Consider the following 19,417-nt stretch of genomic DNA (forward strand, 5'->3'; position numbering starts at 1 on the left):
TACAGTGTATTATTTAAGGCTGTTCAAACCAAGATTGGGTTGACTGATTCTGTTTACTTGGCCACCCTTGACCCAGATTCATGTGTTTGATTTACATATTAAGATGAAATCCACTCTAGTGTGTATGTGGAAGGGGATGGGGGTTGTAAAAAAATTTATGCTATATTATTTAACCAATTATTTAGCACAAGGGACCCATTTCAAGTCAAAAAGCCATTATTGTTTCTAAGTGAAGGACAAAAGTAAGTGAATATAAATGTGAGTAAAATAATACTGTTATCTGAAATAAGAGGTTATAGCTGAAGCAAAAAGTAAGTTAATTCCATCTCACAGGCATTAATATTCTACTTGCATTATAAACTGTAGTGCCTGGATACATGTACAGTTTCCCTTTTTGCCTCTAGATGGTGTGATGTTAAACAAAAGTGCATAGATAGTATTACCATGTAAATAGAATTGACATACTACATTCAAATCAGACTCTTAAAAACATGTTTGACTATCAAAACTTCAAGTTGTATACCATACAATTTTTATTTGTCAATTATACCTCAATAACATTGTTAAAACAAAACAAAACACCTGACTATTAATTCTTAATACTGGTCTGAAGACCACAGGATGTAAATCATAAAAAGAAAAGCAACCCACAGAATAAAACCATAGTGATCTTTAATAGTCATTGTTTGAATTGGAATATAATATAAATGTATCAAATCAATACATTCTACATCCTAAGCTTACATATCTTAAGCAATGTCATGTATCTATTATATCTCAAAAAAAATAAGAATTTTTAAATAAAGATATTGGAATATAATAAAAACAAAATACCACGATTCATATATATTCATTCATCTTTTTACCACCACCATCCTTACTTTAAATCATCTTTCTAAACAATGGACAGAAGCCATACAAGATACAATCACCACCTCTACTATTCCCTTGAGCTCATGTAGACCTGAACCACCGTGACGTGTAGTGATGAAAATTATTCCATGTAAATCCTGACACAATGATTTAACCACATTATCCTGAGTTATCCAGGAATATTTGTGAGCTTATCAGGTGTTTTGATATAACAAACTGGATTATTTATTTAACTGGTCCTCTTAACTTTAGTTGTGAAAACCCAGCCTGGTAACAATCAAAGGAAAGTGAACTAACTGAGGGTGTCCATGGTCTGAGTACTTCACAGGTTTAATTTTATTACTACAGTCATTTACCTGAAAATCAGCACAAATCCATTTCCTTATTTGAAGTCTTATTTACAAAATTTCACTCATGGCACTTATTGTCGTTTAGTAATACTTCTTTCTGAAAGTCTGTTATTTCTTTGTTTCAACAGAAAATTACACTCACAAAAATGACAGGATAGATTCTGCTCACCGAATTATAGAAATACCCTTATATCTTATGAATTTTTATAAATCCACTCAACGCTACGATATATGTCCTAGTCAATCAGAAATGCAAACCTAATTGCTCGGTTAGCATTGTTCTACAGTATTGTGTAAGGGATTAATGAAACAAGGAAATTATCTTTAGTTTTGCCTTAATACTTTCTCTGAGAAGTCCTAGAAATTAATTTGATTCTATTTCTAATTGGGAGGCAGGGAAATCTTAAGTAATTGCAAAAATTCAGATTAAACTCACCAAGTAATTCCTTCAAAACTATTCACTTCATCCTAAAAAAAGCATAATTTTAATGTAAAAAATAAAAACAATCTTTATAACATCTCGTTATAAGATTGAATCTATTTCTGACAACATTAGCCAATTATTTTTTCAAGTGGCTTTCATAAATGAAATTACTGAAGCTTTACTGTTTATAAAATCACACAAGCGGACTAGAAAACCTGAAGAATGTCATAATAATTTTCAATCCACTCCCTGACCACAGTTTAATGGAAACTTTAAAATGGAAAGTAGAGCACTTATAATCTGTTTGTTTTAGAATTACAATTCAGGCTGAAAAAATAAAGAGGGAGTTCAATGTCAGGCATTAAATGGGAGAGAGCAATATGAATGCTTCCCTCTTTATTTAGAAGTACATTTTATTGTGATCCAATAGAAAAATAAGATACATAAAATATTCTCAGGCCAAACTTCCAACAATATTTTTAAAGATATCCAAATATGTCCCACCAAATAACCTCACTTATTTTCATGTGTCTAAGCCTGTAGAGTCAAGACCAAAAAATGTATGATTTTAGAACAAAACAAATATTAAAACCAGAAGTAGGAAATTGAACTTATTTTTATAAGTAGTAAAATAGTATTATGTGTCTAAAAAACTGATGTATCTAATCTACTGAAACACTTCCTATCATTGAGTGTAAAAGCTAGACAAAATAACCCAGAATTTATTTTTTGAACATAAGTTTCCCCACAAACACTCTGAATTTGACTTTACTTTATGAGGAAAATACGATCTAGATAATTAAATCATTTCTTATATTTAATATTGAGCTACCATTTAGCCATCTAAACTGGCCATTAATAAAGGCTGAATTATCGATTACCAGTACAGCATTATAATGATACATCTGTATCGTAATCATACAAATACATAATACACACTTTCATTAAAGCTCTGCTTCTTAATCTAGAAGCTAAATATCTATGAACTTGAATGATTAAATATAAAGATAAATTCAAAGAGGCTTTTTATGTTTACATAACAAAACAATAATATACATAGAATTCCACAAATTTTTAGTCAATTGATGTATTTTACTGATACATGTAGAAGGTAACTCACTAACTCTAAGAACATCAGTTATTATGACATCTATCTTAATTTTACCATGCAGAAAACGGTCATATGCTATCATCTTGAAGTAACATGAATCAAAACTTTATCATAAATCAAAACATTCATCAACACTTTAAAATTAAAATCACTGATTTTTCATTAAAGAAAGATTTTGCATTTATGTTTCCCAACCTTTAGGCATAGCTAAAACTGGTCTCAACCTTTTCTCTGTTCCCATCACCTAATTCGTGCCCCCACAAAATCTGTTAAGAAAACCCTACCAGAGTCCTTCATGTTCCACAAACCCATGGTAGTAGTGCTCATTCCACTCGGCTAACTAGGAAATCTGCTTCCCCATCACTGACTAGAGAGTCCCCTCCATCATCCAATGCCTCACTCCAATATCCTCTCCCCTATAGTCTTCTTTAGTTCCTCAGAATTATGGGTTGGCTCTTCTGTGGTGTTAGAGACTTTTACTTTGTCCTTCTTTTCTGCATTATATTGAATACTTCTTAAGACCAGGATCTGTCTTAATCCTTTTGGTGAGCCTAGGATAGTACATGAGGTAGGTAGGCCCTTAACAAATATCTTTGAAAAGAGAAAAGGAGAAAGGCAGCTAAGAATGACAGAAGATGAAAAGAAAGTAGTTAGTTAGATGTTACTTGTAATAACTACCTTTTCTCCTTTTTTTTGGGGGGGGGGGTATTGGAAGCACAAATTATCATTTGTGTTCTATTTATAAACTATCAACAACATAATTCAAATATTGGAAGACTTTCAATATAGTGTGCTTTAATATCTGGCACCACAGAAGTGAGAAGGTCCATATATGTTATACAAACATCAGCCTTGATTGCTAATCTTTAGATAAATAAATTAAAAGTTCAGAGTTATTATTTAAATAATATCAGTATGATCTAGCTTGGTTTTAAGAAACCTTGCATTATTAGGGTGAATGGCTTCCTAATTAAAGAACAATTAAACAAAGCTTATAGGAAAGGAAATGGTTATGAAAGAAGACGGTTAAAGCAGAGTCTAAAATTTATTTGGGGCAACTGTTTCCCAGGAATGAATTGCTACATGCTAACGGGGTCAAAGACACTAGATAGTTCTCCAGAGGCCCTTTTCTAGTCAAAAGGGGTTTCAAAATAAAGTGGGGGTGGAAGCAGAGACTAAGAAACTGTTCCTTCGTGCACCAAATGCATTCTCAGAGTACTAACATCTGTTTTAGTTTACATACTTTAAGTATGACTTTATACATGGAAATTAAACCTCGGCAACATGCCTAAGTAGCCTGTCTGCAAAAGAACTACACGTACCACCAACAGCTGGAATTTGTATAGGTCCACATTCTACACAGCATATTGTCCTGTGAGTCACCAATGACCCCAAGCCTCAAAACCCAAATGTCAAAAAACAGCTCCTAATTGTCATGAAACTTTCATAGTAGAGTTGGATAAGACAGTGAGGGAAGAGGAGTCAGATTCCAAAACAATATGGAGGATTTCTAGAATTTAGAGATGTATTTTCTTTTTAAATAAAGACAATTAAAGATCCAAAGATTTGAATTTCCTTATATTAAAAAATGCTCAATCCATAACATTCAACTAAGATTACTTATTAGTTAGACATTAAAATAGTTTTTCAATGTGATAAACTGATCATTATAATTTCTGGTAGACTGAAGTATAATACAAAACCTACAAAAAGAATGCTGTGCCTTTGCTGCCACCATGCGGTATCTCTGTATTTTTGCAGTTGCCGTTTAAATTTTTAAATAATTTTCATATTTAGTTCTGAAGTTATCAGTTCAAACCTCTGGTATGCAAATACTGTTAATTGTTTTCACAATATAGGGTCTATTCCCAGATAATTTATACAGTAACGAATCATCAACCAATGAGTAGTAACTATGGACTCGCAGTGATGGAAGCATTGCATTATGATATCTAGAGCAATACATTGCCTTGCCTTCAAAGAGCATAAATCTGTTAACATCAAAATACAGACAAGTATTAATATGAGAGAACCCAAATCTATTATACTATAATTGTGTGGCAATGAGTGGTAAAAAAAATTTTAAGTGCTCTGGGTGGAAAGTAGGAAGATACATGAAAATGTTCATGGAAAAGAATTGAGAAGTTTTAAGGCTCTTGGAAAGAAAGATTAAAGTATGCAAAATGAAAACAAAAGGGCATTTCCGGTATATAACATTAAATAAAGGTACAGATCTAGAATCATCATGGAATGCTGGGGGACCATACCCACAGTGAAGTTCATAGAGGCAAGAAAAAGATTAGAAATACAAACCAGGACGATTTGTGGCAGTTCTTTATTGCCAGGTCAAGAAGCCTGGATTTCAGCCTGTAGGTCCTGGGGAATCATTGATTCAACATATGATGCATTTTTCCCATTGTAGATATAATCACTCTGCCACATCATCGTCTATGAGTTTATATGAAATCATTTATTTCCCAAACTGAGAATAATCTAGCAGCTCAGATCTTCTAATTCCTCACCCTGAGTAAGTAGTGTGAGGTAATAGAGCCCTGAAATTAAAGTCAACCAGTAAATCACTGCCAAATCTCCAGGGAAAAAATTAATAAATAAATATTTAAAAGGATTTGAGGGCCCAAGGAGATGTGAAGCCTTCCTCCTAATATTTCACTGAGATCTTCTGTTCTGAGAGGATGCATGTACATTGTAAGGAAGGAGAAGAATTCTAACAAAGAAAGGAGAAGAAATGTAGGTTCACAGGCCCCTTTCACAACAAAGTACAATGTAATGTGTTTTCAGGCTAAGTGGTAGCATTAAGTACGGAATGAAGGACTGGGATAACCGCAAGGTGAGACATGGATATCCAGGTAAAAGTAAAAACTCCATCACTGAGTCTATTTACTTTAAATAATTGATGTAATTCTTTAAAAATAGAAAGCTTATTGTGGGTCATATATTATTGGATGCTATATTGATTTATTCTTAAAAATGAAGTTACAGGGCATCATGCAGAATTAAGGATCTCCAGAACAAGGTTCAAATAACAGTTCCTCAATCTTCACATGTACAAAATCATGGGGTATCTTACACACAGCTCTCTGGATGAAAAACAGTAATTCTCAAAGAAATACAGTCACAATCATCTTAAAGTCAAAACATTCTCTTAATTTAACGTAATATACACAGATGTTTCGGCTCACTAAAAAAAAAAGAAGCTCTTTATATTACTGTGCAAAATAGCAATGGTTTCCCTTTATTCTCCTCCAGCTCTTAAATTGATTTCTAAGACCGAATGATGTCGGAAAAATTATTCCTTTCCAGAGACTTCTGACCCTTAAGGGTGAATCCTTAGTCACACAACACAGCAACATTAGATATCAAAATCTTTTAACTCATATATTTTGCATACAAGCAAAATTCATAGGCAGAGCTTTCTCTGCATGATAGAAAAGCAACATGAGGATCTATCCAAACATTAGGATTAAAAATTCGGGATCAACAAACACAAAGGAATAATATTCCCTTCCATTAAGAAGAAACATTAGTGGAATAGAATGGAAAGAACTCTAAACTGGGTTTATCTTGTTATTTTCATTCTCTCCTCTTAAGATAAAAGCTTAGTTAATTAATTTTCAGTCTTTTTGTGATCTAATAAATGCCATTCAAAGATATAAATTTTTCTCTGAGTACTGCTTTCTTTGCAGTTTTGATCAGTTAGGGCTATCATCATTCATTTCTATTAGTGCTGTGATCTATTTTGATTATACTTTAACTTCAGTTATTTAGGAAAAAGTTTTAAATTTCTAAATGGATAATTTGGCTTTGTTTTCTTCCTTGTCCTCTTGGCAACTATTTTGTTTTTAATTTCTAATTTTGTTGCACTGTGGTCAGTAAATATGGCCTTCATGATGTATGCTTTTGGAAATTTGTTTAAATAGACTTTATGATCTAAATAATGGTCTGTTTTTGTGAGTATTACAGTGTGTGTTTGGGGGAAAAAGTATGTTGTCTGCTGGGTATGTATGTAAATTAGATCAATCTGGCTATTTGTGTTACTGGCACATTCTATATCTTTACTTTTTTGACCACTTGATCAATTGATTTGTGATTGCCAATTTCACCTTTAATTTCTATTAGTCTTTTCCAATGTAGTTTGGAGCTATGTTGGTGAATAATAAAATATTCATGATTCACATCTTCTTAATGAAATATATCTTTTAAAATATAAAAGTATTTCTTTGTTCCTTTAAAAGATTGTTTTCCCTAAATTATACTGATTTAAATATTGCTATACCTACATTTCTTTTATAGCATTTTCCTGTTATATTTTTTCCTACCCTTATTTTCAAACTTTCTGCATCTTGTTCTTGACTGTGTCTTGAAAACACGTTTATAGGCTATAGGATTTGCTCTTCTAATACTCTTTGTATATTTTTCTGTTGGATTGTTTGGGATGGGAGCAGGATTAGGAGGATGAACACATGAAAAGATGCCCAACATCATTAGTCACTAGTAAAATGAAAATTAAAACAATGAAATCCCACTATAAACTTATCATAATGGCTAAAATAAAAAATATTACACCACCAAATGCTGACAAGAATGTGAAGCAACTAAAACTTTCACACATTACTGATTGTTATGCAAAATGGTAGAGAAACTCTGGGGAAATAGTCTGGCAGTTTCTTAAAAATTTAAACATGATTTGAGCCAGCAATCCCACTTGTTAGTTATTTATCCTGGAGAAATAAAAATTTATGTTCACACAAAAACCTACAAATGAATGTTTAGAACAATAATATTCATAATTTCCAAAACAGGAAAAAAGCAAACTTCCTTCCACAAAAGAATGGATAAACTAACTGTGGATTATCCATACAATAGAATACATTCAGCAATAAAAAAAGGGAGGGGGGAACCATTGATCAACACAACAACATGAATCTCAAATGCATTATGATAAGTGAAAGAAGCTAGACTTAAAAGGTTACAGACTATATACCATTTTTTATGACTTTCTGGAAAACAAACTGTAGAAACAGAGAACAGATCAGTGGTTCCCTGCATGGTGGTTAATTTTATGCATGAACTTAAGTGGGTCATGAAATGCCCAGATATTTGGCTAAACATTACTTCTAGGTTTGTCGGGATGAGTTTAGTATTTGAGTCTGTGGACTCAATAAAGCAAATTGCCCTCCCCAATGTGGGTGGGCATCATTTAGGGCCCCTTACAGGTCTGAACAGAACAAGGAGGAGGAGGAATGGAGAAGTCATTCTTTCTCTACCTGACTGCTAAGCTGGTACATCTGTTTTCTCCTGCACTTAGACTATATTTACACTATCAGCTCCCGTTTCTCAGGCCTTCACACTATAGCCAAACACCTTCTGACTCTAATGGCCCTAGTATTTTTGGCAGCTAGAATTAAATAATTCTTAATCAGGATATAGGTATAGGCTTTAACTAAATGTTTCCATTGCTTTGGTTGTCACACAACTTATAGTCAAAGATTAAGAAAGTATGTTAGTCATTTTCTGAAGGACTGCCTGTAAAGAAGTTCCAGGAGAGGTGTTTAAAAGTACACTTTGGCTCTCTTTCCGGCCGGAACCATGGAGGGTGCAGAAGAGAAGAAGGTTCCTGCTGTGCCAGAAACCCTTAAGAAAAAGCAAAGGAGTTTCAGAGCTGAAGATCAAGTGCCTGAGAAAGAAGACTGCCCAAAATATGCTTCTAACGGCAAGAAGGAAGCTTATCTATGAAAATTTAGTTAAGCACTATCACAAAGAATATAGGCAGATGTCCAGGACTGAGGTTCAAATGGCGAGGATGGCAAGAAAAGCTGGCAACTTCTATGTACCTGCGGAACCCAAAATGGCAATTTTCATCAGGATCAGAGGCATCAATAGTGTGAGCCCAAAAGTTCGAAAGATGCTGCAGCTTCTTCGCCTTCACCAGATCTTCAATGGCACCTTTGTCAAGCTCAACAAGGCTTCCATTAACATGCTGAGGATTGTGGAGCCATACATGCATGGGGGTACCCACACCTGAAATCAGTAAATGAATTGATCTACAAGCGTGGTTATGGCAAAATCAAAAAAGGCGAATTGCCCTGACAGATAACACATTGACTGCTCAATCTCTTGGTAAATATGGCATCATCTGCATGGAGGATCTGATTCATGAGATCTATACTGTTAGAAACCGATTCAAAGAAGCAAACTTCCTGTGCCCTTCACATTGTCTTCTCCACAAGGTGGAATGAAGAAAAAGACCACCCACTTTGTAGAAGGAGAGATGCTGGCAACAGGGAAGAGCAGATCAACAGGCTTATTAGGAGGATGAACTAAGGTGTCTACCACGGATATTTTTGTAATCTGGTCAGTTAGTAAAATAAACAGCGACTGTTTTCAAATTGGAAAAAAAAAAGTACACTCCGCTTGAGATAATAGAAAAATATAGTGAGTTAAGCACAAAACAATGATAGCGTAAACAATGGCAATAGTCACAAGATGTCTAGTTTCTGCCTTTTGCTTTAAAGATAATGTCACTGATACACAATTATGAGATATTCTGCTGAATCTTGGTTCTTCAACCCAGCACCCCTTGCTCTCATAATATAATTTTGTGTTGCTGATGTGATTTCTCTTTGTCAAGCAGAAAGAGATAACTTCAGGCCTACAGGAGAATTTGAGTTTGTTTTGAGGAAGGAAAAAATGTTTTCAAGGTAGCTGTGACCAGCTGCTGATGCCCAGGGGTCTGATACGAAAAAGCGTCATCTATGACTAAAGAAAGAGAGACCTCTCTCTCAGTTCCCTGGAACTGCCTAGCTGCATAAAAACTCCATACTTTTGCTTTGTGAGGGAGAGACAGATTTGAGAGATCTTGCTCCCCCGTCCTCATCCTCTTGTTTTGGCCAAATCGAATAAACATTTCTATCTCCAAGCACTAGTTTCTCAATGTTTTGGTTTACCAGCACACCAGGCACACAAACCTGAATTTTGGGAGGTGATTCCACAACAAGACTCAGACTGAATTACACATCTGCTTCCCAGGATGTCCAACATGCAGACTGCAGATTGTGGGACTTTTCAGCCTCCATCACTGAATGCGCTAATTCCTTTTAATAAATAAATAAATACTGGTTCTGTTTTTCTGGAGAACCCTGAGTAATCTTTTGGTACCAAGAGTGGGATGCTGTTATAACTAACAAATACCTGAAAATGTGGAAGCAGCTTTGGAACTGGATAAGGGTAGAGGCTGGAAGAGTTTTAAGGTGTGTGCTAGAAAAAGTTAATATTGCCATGAAGGAATTTTTAAATATGATTCTGATGAGGACTCAGAAAGAAAAGAACCTAGAGAGAAAGGCTAAAGAGAGCCAGGGACCTGTCATAGATGCTTGGCTTCCTTTCTCAACGAATAAGTGAAACTTCCCTTGCTCTTTTCTATGAAATGCCTAGGGAAGTATCTGATAGTTTAACACCACATGCAGAGGGTATTAGCCACCTTCTATTATCTTCAATATTATATTCTTTCCAATCCTCCAAACACTTGAGAAAATTTTGCTAGTGCTTTGGCGCTTAAGGGCCAGACTAATGTATGATATGCAAATGCCAGTATATGAAAGGAAATATTAGACTTAAGAAGCAGAATTCATCAGCCTTAACAATTCTTGACAAAGTGAAACTCCACATTACAATCTAAATATTAAACAATGGATTGCCCAGCCCTTGCTACCTTTGAATTGTTGCTCATGAAGCAGTATTTATAAGCAATTTTGCTTGCCTTACATCATTTCATCAGTCCTTTTCCCTCCTAATTTCTTCTTTAAAAATCATACTCTTATAATACTCTCTCCTTCCAGATTTTCCCCAAACTTTAGATTAAAAAAAAACACAAAAAACTGTTTCCCTTTTTCAGCTACCATTAGTTATCCCTCCTGGTTTTCCCAGGGACACATCTCAAGTCCACAAAACATTCACTCGAAGTTAAAAGTACCGATATCCTTCAACTTCGTTAAATACCTATTCTAGGACTCTCTCCCACAGCAATACTGACACAAATTTACGTGTCCTGTAGAAAAAACTGGAAATGATTAAATATCCACCTTTGAGGGAATGATTTAATCAAGCATGGCACATTTACTCTATGAAATATTATGCACTGATTAAAAAGGAGATAAGATTTCAATATGTATGCTTTATATGGGGGGGGGGGTAGTGCATTGCACTGAAGAATAATGTTAACGTACATGTATATCCAGAAAAATATCAGGAAGCATATACACCAAGCTTAATGGTGGAGAGATACTCAGGAGGTATAGGATGGGCTGGGACCATTCCATTTCTGTATTTAATTATTTTACATAAAATGTGCATTAACGTTGAACTTATAAAATATTTTTTTAACCTCCGTAACTTTAACACATATTCATCAGGTTAAACCTAAACCTCCTCAGAGCAACTTATTCTCATATTACTGTTTTATTTCCTTCAGCATACAATCTGAGATTATTTTGTTAAGACATTTTTATCGTCTCTCTCCCATGGAGGGTGACAGGACAGGGATCCCGTCTGTCTTGTATTGTCTCACATATAAAAGGCTCTCAATTCTTTGCCTCCAGAAAGACTGAAGGGATGTGGTAAATGTCAATACATCATGAAATGACGCGCACCAGTAGGAATGTATGCTACGCTCAGAGGAAAAGGACAAGGTGACGACTAACGAGAGGAGCAAATAATTGTGCAAAAAGTAGAATGCCGCCTTCCCAACGAAGAACGCAATTGCGCCTCCGAGACACCAGTTGGCACGAGAGGCTGGCGTCATCCCGCAGCGTCTGAAACATAGTGACGAGAAAAAGAGACGCGACAGGAAGCGGGGCGGGGTGGGGGGAGGGAAGGAGGGGGAGGAGGAAGAGGAGAAGACTGGAGGTCACGTGACACGCTGGGGCCCACCTTTCCTTCCGGCGAAAGAAGCTGTAGAATTAGATTGACAAGACCGGAGAAAAATTTATCTGTACTAAATAAGACTTTAGAGGTGCCCAATATAAATTCATTGTCTCTATTTCGCTTTTACATTTTTTACGGGTCCTAATGTGACGTTGCCCACACTAAAGATGGCTGCGCAGGCGCGTGGTCCTACCATAAAGACTCAGGCCTAGAGGAGCCCCGGCATGACTTCTGTGGGCTGGGACACATTTCCTTTCAACCCGCCTCCGTACGGGAAGTTCGGGGCGGGGCCGCCATCCGGCGATCCTGCGTTTGCGCGAAGATGGTGGAGGAGGAGAGTCTCCGCGTGGTTCATTGTGGCGGCAGCGAGTTGAACTTTAGGAGAGCGGTGTTCTCTGCGGATTCTAAGTATGGGGCCACTGCGCTTTGTCGGCGGGACTGAGGGGTGCGAATCCCCGGGGGCGGGGGGCACCAGCTGTCAGGTGCGTCCAGACTCGCCCGCCGGCGAATCTGGGCTCGCGGAAGGGACGCGCGTACAGTAGACCCCAGAGCACGCGCTAGGGAGCCGGTGTCTCGGTGCTGTAAGGTTAGAAGTTCCATGACACCGCGGACTGGGGCGCGCGTCCCCCTCCGCGGACTGTTTACCAGACGGTAGATTGAGGGGCCCACGTGTCTAGAGTTGGGCCGGCTAGAAAGTGGTCCAGGCACTAATGTAGACACCACTGCCCTTGCAATACCACGAGGAGTATCCCACTTTCGGACAAAATAGTGACTTGGAATGACTGAAGGATTAAAGATTCCTCTTTGTCCACACTCCCCTAGCCCACCTCAGTGGAAAGACGACTGAGGTGAATCTTCAGGAACTAATCGGAGTAAGTGTTCTGTGTAGATTGCAGAATGTGCAAAAGCATGGAGAGAGAGTTTCCTTTGGGGGCTTGCATTCAAATAGTTAAAGCCATTCTTCTCTATTGAGGAGCAAAAAAAAAGGAAATTCTTCCCCCTTGGGAAGCATATCAGACAGAATCAGTGAGGGGGAGTTTTCTTAGCAAACAGTACTCCTTCACCCACCATTATCTCAAGGAAACACTGCCTAAAGGACCTGTTTGTTGATGCTAATGGAGTGTGTCTTGGGGAGAGGGTTGGTGGAGTTGGAAACCCCTTCATACAGTGTTATAGTGAAAATATATTTCCATTCCGACCACGTCAAACCACCACAGGGCTTAGAAGTTTGGATCATATCCTGAATGCAGTGGGAAAACATTGAAGGATTTTAATTTATTTAAGGAAATGATATGCTCAGATTTGCAAAAGTTAGTCTGAGTATGGAAGATGAGGGGCCACACCTGGAGACTGTAGGAAGTCTTCTTAAGAGTGGTCCAACCTGGAGATGGTAAGAGTGAACTACGCTACTCATGGGAACAGAGGCGGATCCAGCCAGAGGGGATACCATTTTCCTCAGATGCTTTGTTACTCGTACTTTCTTGATCTTACTAGACAGTTGCACACAACCGTGCCATGACTGCCTCTTGGCTACAGCACTTACAAGATGCATCCTGATTTTAGAGAGGTGAACATGGGAAAAATCACGTGTCTCAGAATTGGTAAAATAGTGATCCCGGTCAGCATAAGATGATTTACTCTTTTACTCTCAGTAATAATTGTTTGTTCATCTCATCTGGTCAGTGTATAAAACCTTTGAGGTTCAGGCAAGTTCTAGTCAACAAACTGAATTGGACATTGGGAATCAAAGATTTAAAAAAGTCCTCAGCTCTATGGAATCTTATGGCCAGATCCAGGAGATGGATGTAGATGTAAACAAGTAATTTCAACACAATGCGAAAATACCCGGATCAAGTCGTGCAGGCGGTACCTTGGGAGCACAGAGAAGAGGTCAGCGTAAGGATTCTGTGATTTGTTCCTTCTACAGTGTATGGAAAAACACTGTTAGACATGTATTAAATGGAATAGGCACGGAACAAACATTTTTCATTTGATAGATACAAGAAGATTTGCATTTCTGAGCTTTGTCCTGTGGTTATATTTATTATGAAAATAGTCAAACAAATATTACTCCAACTTAAACATTCTGTAATTTAGTAAACTCTGCTATATGGAAGAAAGCCACAAATCCAGAAAGACAAAAGCAAAACAAGCATTTTAGCAACAGTAACTGTCATACAGTTTTTACTTTGCTATGCAAGAGACCTCACTGACTAGAGAACCTTTGACTTAGTGTTTGTAAGCTGGTGTCCCCAGCGAACGATGGAGATTTGGAGGGCACGGGAAGATGCTGCTATTAGCAAAACAACTGACGAATAAGAGTTGACAGTAAGTGAATGCATAGCAATGTCTGTGTTCCTTAGTGAGCAGACAACTTGGTTAAGTTGGCTGTTCTTACAGGAAGATTCTGTAGAGCCTCTGCTCATGGAACAGATCACAGATAGTGCTTTAGCCTCTATCTGCTTTTCAGAGTTAATGAACTAATCAGTTTTAGATGTCCCCATGGACTTAAACAGCATACAAATTTGAATACACAGTTTTTTAAATACTATTTTGAAAGAAACCTGTTAACATGTTAAATTTTTAATGGACAATAAATTATACTGTCTGTAGAGTATGTGAAACTTATTTTTCTCTCTTATTTCCAGATATATCTTCTGTGTCTCTGGAGACTTTGTTAAAGTTTATAGCACAGCTACAGAAGAATGTGTACACATATTGCAAGGGCACAGAAATCTGGTGACAGGAATTCAGCTCAATCCCAACAACCATCTACAGGTGTCAAATGATTTATAATTGAATATTTTAATATTGGCTTTGTTGTTACCTGAAAAACTTGAATTAAATTTGGGGGACTTTCCAGGTAATGATCAGGGAAATATCTATGCTGATTTTTCTGATTCAGGATATTTTTAATTATTAAAATAGGGTCACAGCCCAGAACTACATTGCCCGTGAAAGGGTTCTTGGCTGTGTGAGTTTCTGAAATTCAGGGTTTGGCACAGTTAAGTGAATATCTTGATTGTAGGTCTTCTCAGGTCCCTTTATATGCATTGTGAATATCCAAAAGGGGAATATAGTATTTGATATTTCTCAAACTTATTTCACCTCTGAACTCTGGTTTCTGGAACACATTTTAAAAATGTTGACTGAGGGGTATTGATTTTGTAGATCTGTTCCTTTAGAGATGAGGCTCTTTAGTGTCACTGCAGAAATTACCTTAAGGCCAACATGTAGACAGGAAGAAGAGCTTCTTTAGTCAGTGGAATCGACCAGTTAATTTTAGGACAAACTTGGGAATTCAGTTTAGTGAACACAAAGCAACCCATACTTCTCAGAATTCAGGAACAGTGAAAGGGTCATTTTGATTCTGTTCCCAAGTTTCAGCAATACTCCTAACAAGTTATGTCAAAATACTTTGCTCTTGCTCTAGTTTTTTATCACGTTCCACTCTTCTAGATTAGTCACAGCCAACTTGGAAGTTACTGCTTGATTTAAGAATGAATTTGCATTGCCATTCAATGTGTTGTGACGAAGCAGGGCATAAAGGAACACTGATCTTTCCTAAACGAAATGAGCTACTCTTGAAAATCAAAGTTAAACAGCTTTTTTGCAGAGTTCAAGCACACCTATAATTTTTGCTGTTCTCTTGAGGGTTTCACATAACAGTTGATTGATATGTGTAGCATTTGGATGTTTTTTGTAGCAGAAATATCCGTTTGTTAAAATCGAAATTTGTCAAGTCTATATTACTAAGTTTTATAGCACAATGAAAAACTATATATACATTGCATAAAAGGTCTATTTCAGGGAATTGAAAGATAATAAAATTAAGAGGACAGTCCTGACAACAGATTTGGTTGAGGTGAAGGGGTACGTTCTAGAGATTCTGTGGACTTTGGAGTCACAGTATTTTGTATTAACTATTGTTTGGACACTGATTACATATTTGCCTTATTATATTTTACTAGTCCATGTTCATGATTTTTCTATGTAGTAATTGTGGTGTGTATTTTCTTCTTAATATAATTCTTCTACTTGTGTACATAATACATTCTTCATTCTTTATTTCTATTTGATTCTATGTCCTCATTGTCAGAAATCTTAAAATTGCCACTCCCTTTTAAAAAATTTTAAAAATTTTGTAAACGTAAGCAAAGTGTCCACTAGGACACAAATAAAATGCATCTTAGTAAGGCCTTCTGGTGCTACCAGAGTACGATCCATAGACCAGTGCCACAAACAGTTGGTTACCAGTCTGCAATGAGATGAGTATAGAAATTGAGTGTCCCAAAACTTGAGAGCACTTTGACATTGCCACACCATCCAAGTACATAATAACTTCTGTTGTATTTTACAAATGCATTGGTCCCTGATGGGTTGGGAATTTTTTTTAAAAAAAACAACATTCTCAGATCCTTTGAGAAGCACTCCCTTAATACCCATACAAGATGAAAGCAGTTAATAAAGAACTGGGCTCTGGGGAAATGCTAATAAAAAAGGACTGGGCTCCGGGAAAATAGCAACAAGCTCTTAAGTGCTTTTCATAACTCAAAACTTTACCATCTCCTTCTTGAAGACAAAGGGTTGCCTTTTTTCCCCATTTTAATTAAAACTTGAAATTGATAGATCTGCTTCCTCCAAAGAGCAGCTATAAAATTGTCACAAATAGTACAAGCATTGCAAAAACAAATAAATGACTCCACTTCTTTAAAGCTAATAATGAAATAATGAACAAAACGTCTTCTGTATTACCACTTAATTCATTTGGTATCTTAATAGAGTTCTGTTTTTTAATCTTATACTATTTTTACCATTTTAGCTGTATTCTTGTTCCTTTGATGGCACAATTAAACTGTGGGACTATATAGATGGCATTTTGATAAAGGTACGTGGATTGATCTTCCATTTTCATTATGTGAAAAAGAATGGGAACATAATTTAATGACAGACATTATTTCCTCCTATAAGGCCTAAGTGTTAGAATCCCTTTCTAAACAAGTCATGAAATTCATACACCATGTAAAGATTTTAAACTTCTAACAGATGAGCAATAAAACTGGAAGAAAATATTTACAAGAGATATTATTCAATAAACATAAAGAGGTACTTCATCTCATTAATAATTAAAGAAATGTAAATTAAAACAGATGACGCAACATTTTTCCCTATCAGTTTAGCTAAATTGCAGATTGTAGGAAAAGCTAGTGATAGGTAAAGTGTAGAGAAACAAATACTTTTGTATACAATCAATGAGCATAAAACTGAAAACTAACAAATACCTTTGCTGCAACAATCTTACCTTTAGGAATCTCTTGTTGAAATAATGGCGTGTATATGTAGTCCTTAAAACATTATTTATGGTAGGAAAAAAAATTGAATATAACCTTGATGTTGTCAGTTAAAATTGGATATTCATTTGATAGAATGCAACCATTAAAAAGAAACAAATAGTTCTGTTTGCATTAAGTTGAAAGGTTATTTAACAAATACGTATTGAGTGTCTTCTATAAGCTAGGTAGTTTTCTGGTGCTAGGGGTACACCAGTGAGTAAAAGAGCAAAACAGATGAAAAATTCCTGCCCTTTATGGGACTTAAGTTTTGGGGAAAAGGGGGAGGGGGACGAGGAGGATAGACAGTTAACAACATGATGCTTTTTATCTTTCAGACTTTCGTAGTTGGACATAAACTGCATGCCCTCTTTACTCATGCCCGTGCTGAGGATTCTGTCTTTGTTATAATAAATAAAGAAAAAACAGGTATAATGTAATTAACTTATTTATTTTATATAGCATTGAATGGCTCTTTACATGTTCTCAAATTTAACATTTTGGCTTTAGTGTGAACTTTACAGTTTTTAGAGTTGGCATTTAAATTGTTTTCATCATAATTGCATTCATTTTGGGGAGGCTCGTATCATTTCTGAAATATACAATGAGGAAATGATTGCTTTATATATGTTGTAATAAACTACAGAGCTCAAATTTTAAAGTTGTTTTGAATTAGAACTTGTCTTCCTACGGAACTTCAATCTTTCATCCTTTAGCATCATTATCATTTTACCCACCAGTGGATACCCCTATTTGTTAATCTTGAATCTGTAGGAAATGATGTAGAAAGCAAGTTGACGCTAAGAACTAATAGTGTGACTAAATTGTTCGTAGTTATATTTTCATTATAGTTGGATCATTAATCCATTGAAACTGCCATGTTTCAGAGCATTTTAGGAATCCTAGAATATCTTCAGTGGTTACGAATAATAGTTCTTTAGCAGAGAATTTAGTACATCAGAACATAGACATGAATGGTATATCCAAAGAATTTTTCTGATATCAAATTCAACAATGCCACTACACCCTGTGGTGTCCTTCAAAAAATATTGTTATAGTCAGAATTCAAAGTACAAAGCAGCTTTAAGATGGTTACTGGGCAGTCAGTTAGATTGGCTTACTGCTCATTAGCTAGGTGAATCCTTTCTAGGGTGTTGTATTTTTGTTTTATGGGGTTTTTTTTGTTTGTTTGTATATTTGGGGCTGGAACATTTGCAAACTGTTATATATCATGGACATTTAAGTAACCTGAGAATAGTCAAAACTGTGAAAGCTACATTTTTTAAAAAGTCATTTAGTGCCAAGTCTATTAATGAATATTTTATCTATCAAAAATGTGACATGAAAATAAAAAGCAGTAAGTTTAGTTTTTCTCACATAGCCCTTAGCCATCTCTAAAGGACATTGCAAAAAAATGTTCTGGAAATGGCAACATCCTAAAATAATTAAGTTGCCTTCCCAGATAACTATTTTAAAGATAATACTCAATATTTAGATTCTGTTTGGTATATAAATATGTGGATTTTTAATGTTTATCCATGTGCTTACTAAAAATTCAGATTCCTAATTTCCCTAACTGACAATTGATTCACTAGGTCTGAGATTTGGTCTAGGAATCTGCATTTTTAATATCTCCCCAGGTGATACTGTCATCACTCTTATTTGGTAAGCACTCTTCTTACTCACCCCCGTGATTCCTCAATTGGAAGGGTAGTTGCCAGTAGCAAAACAAACCTTTTTATCCCTATCAGTGAGACCAGTGATTCCTAACACTGGTCGCACATTGGAATCACTCCAAGGAACTGAAATGTAAGGTTCCCTGTGGTGGACCTAATTATTTACTTAAATAGAATATACCCCAGTTGAGTCTAATGTTTGAGCCAGGGTAGCAAACTAGAGATCTAAAGTAAAGATCTTGGTCATTAATTAGCCTTTTGACGTTAACTGAGGCAACTTCAAATGCTATGATTTAAGCTAATTCTAGTCACAGTGAAGTCTAGTGCTAGTGTCCAGTAATTTAGGACATCATTGGCATTCAGCATGTGAAAATCTAGTTATCTGTTATGTGAAAATGTGAATCAGTCTTCAAAAGATTCCGTGTGTCTGGTTTTTCAAAATATAGTTGACCCTTGAACACCTCAGGTTTAAACTACATGGGTTCACTTATATGTTAATTTTTTTCCAATAAATACGTAAATGTATTTTCATTTCCTTATGATTTCCTTAATAACATTTTGTTTCCTCTAGCTTACTTGATTGTAAGAATACAGTATATAATACATACTACATACTAAATATGTGTTGATCAATTGTTTTTGGTAAGGCTTCCAGTCAATAGTAGGCCATTAGTAGTTAAGTTTGGGGGGAGTCAGAAGTTATACATGGATTT

The 19,417-nt window shown here is 36.0% G+C and overlaps 1 protein-coding gene and 1 pseudogene across 1 annotated transcript in view; both read left to right on the forward strand.

Annotated features, from left to right (window-relative positions):
* The first annotated feature begins 8,353 nt into the window (after nucleotides 1-8,353).
* Nucleotides 8,354-9,100, forward strand: LOC109452044 (large ribosomal subunit protein uL30; annotated as a pseudogene).
* Nucleotides 9,101-11,899: 2,799 nt separating this feature from the next.
* The window catches only part of WDR75 (WD repeat domain 75), a 30,490-nt gene continuing 22,972 nt past the window's right edge, over nucleotides 11,900-19,417 (forward strand). Inside the window, exons 1-4 of the mRNA XM_019740758.2 lie at nucleotides 11,900-12,106; nucleotides 14,347-14,476; nucleotides 16,521-16,586; nucleotides 17,367-17,457. Of these exons, the coding sequence (XP_019596317.2) occupies nucleotides 12,021-12,106; nucleotides 14,347-14,476; nucleotides 16,521-16,586; nucleotides 17,367-17,457 (373 nt within the window). The 5' untranslated portion in view covers nucleotides 11,900-12,020. The remainder of the gene's footprint in view (nucleotides 12,107-14,346; nucleotides 14,477-16,520; nucleotides 16,587-17,366; nucleotides 17,458-19,417) is intronic.

The sequence above is a fragment of the Rhinolophus sinicus genome, linkage group LG01 (genome assembly GCF_036562045.2).
Source record: "Rhinolophus sinicus isolate RSC01 linkage group LG01, ASM3656204v1, whole genome shotgun sequence".
Taxonomy (NCBI): domain Eukaryota; kingdom Metazoa; phylum Chordata; class Mammalia; order Chiroptera; family Rhinolophidae; genus Rhinolophus; species Rhinolophus sinicus.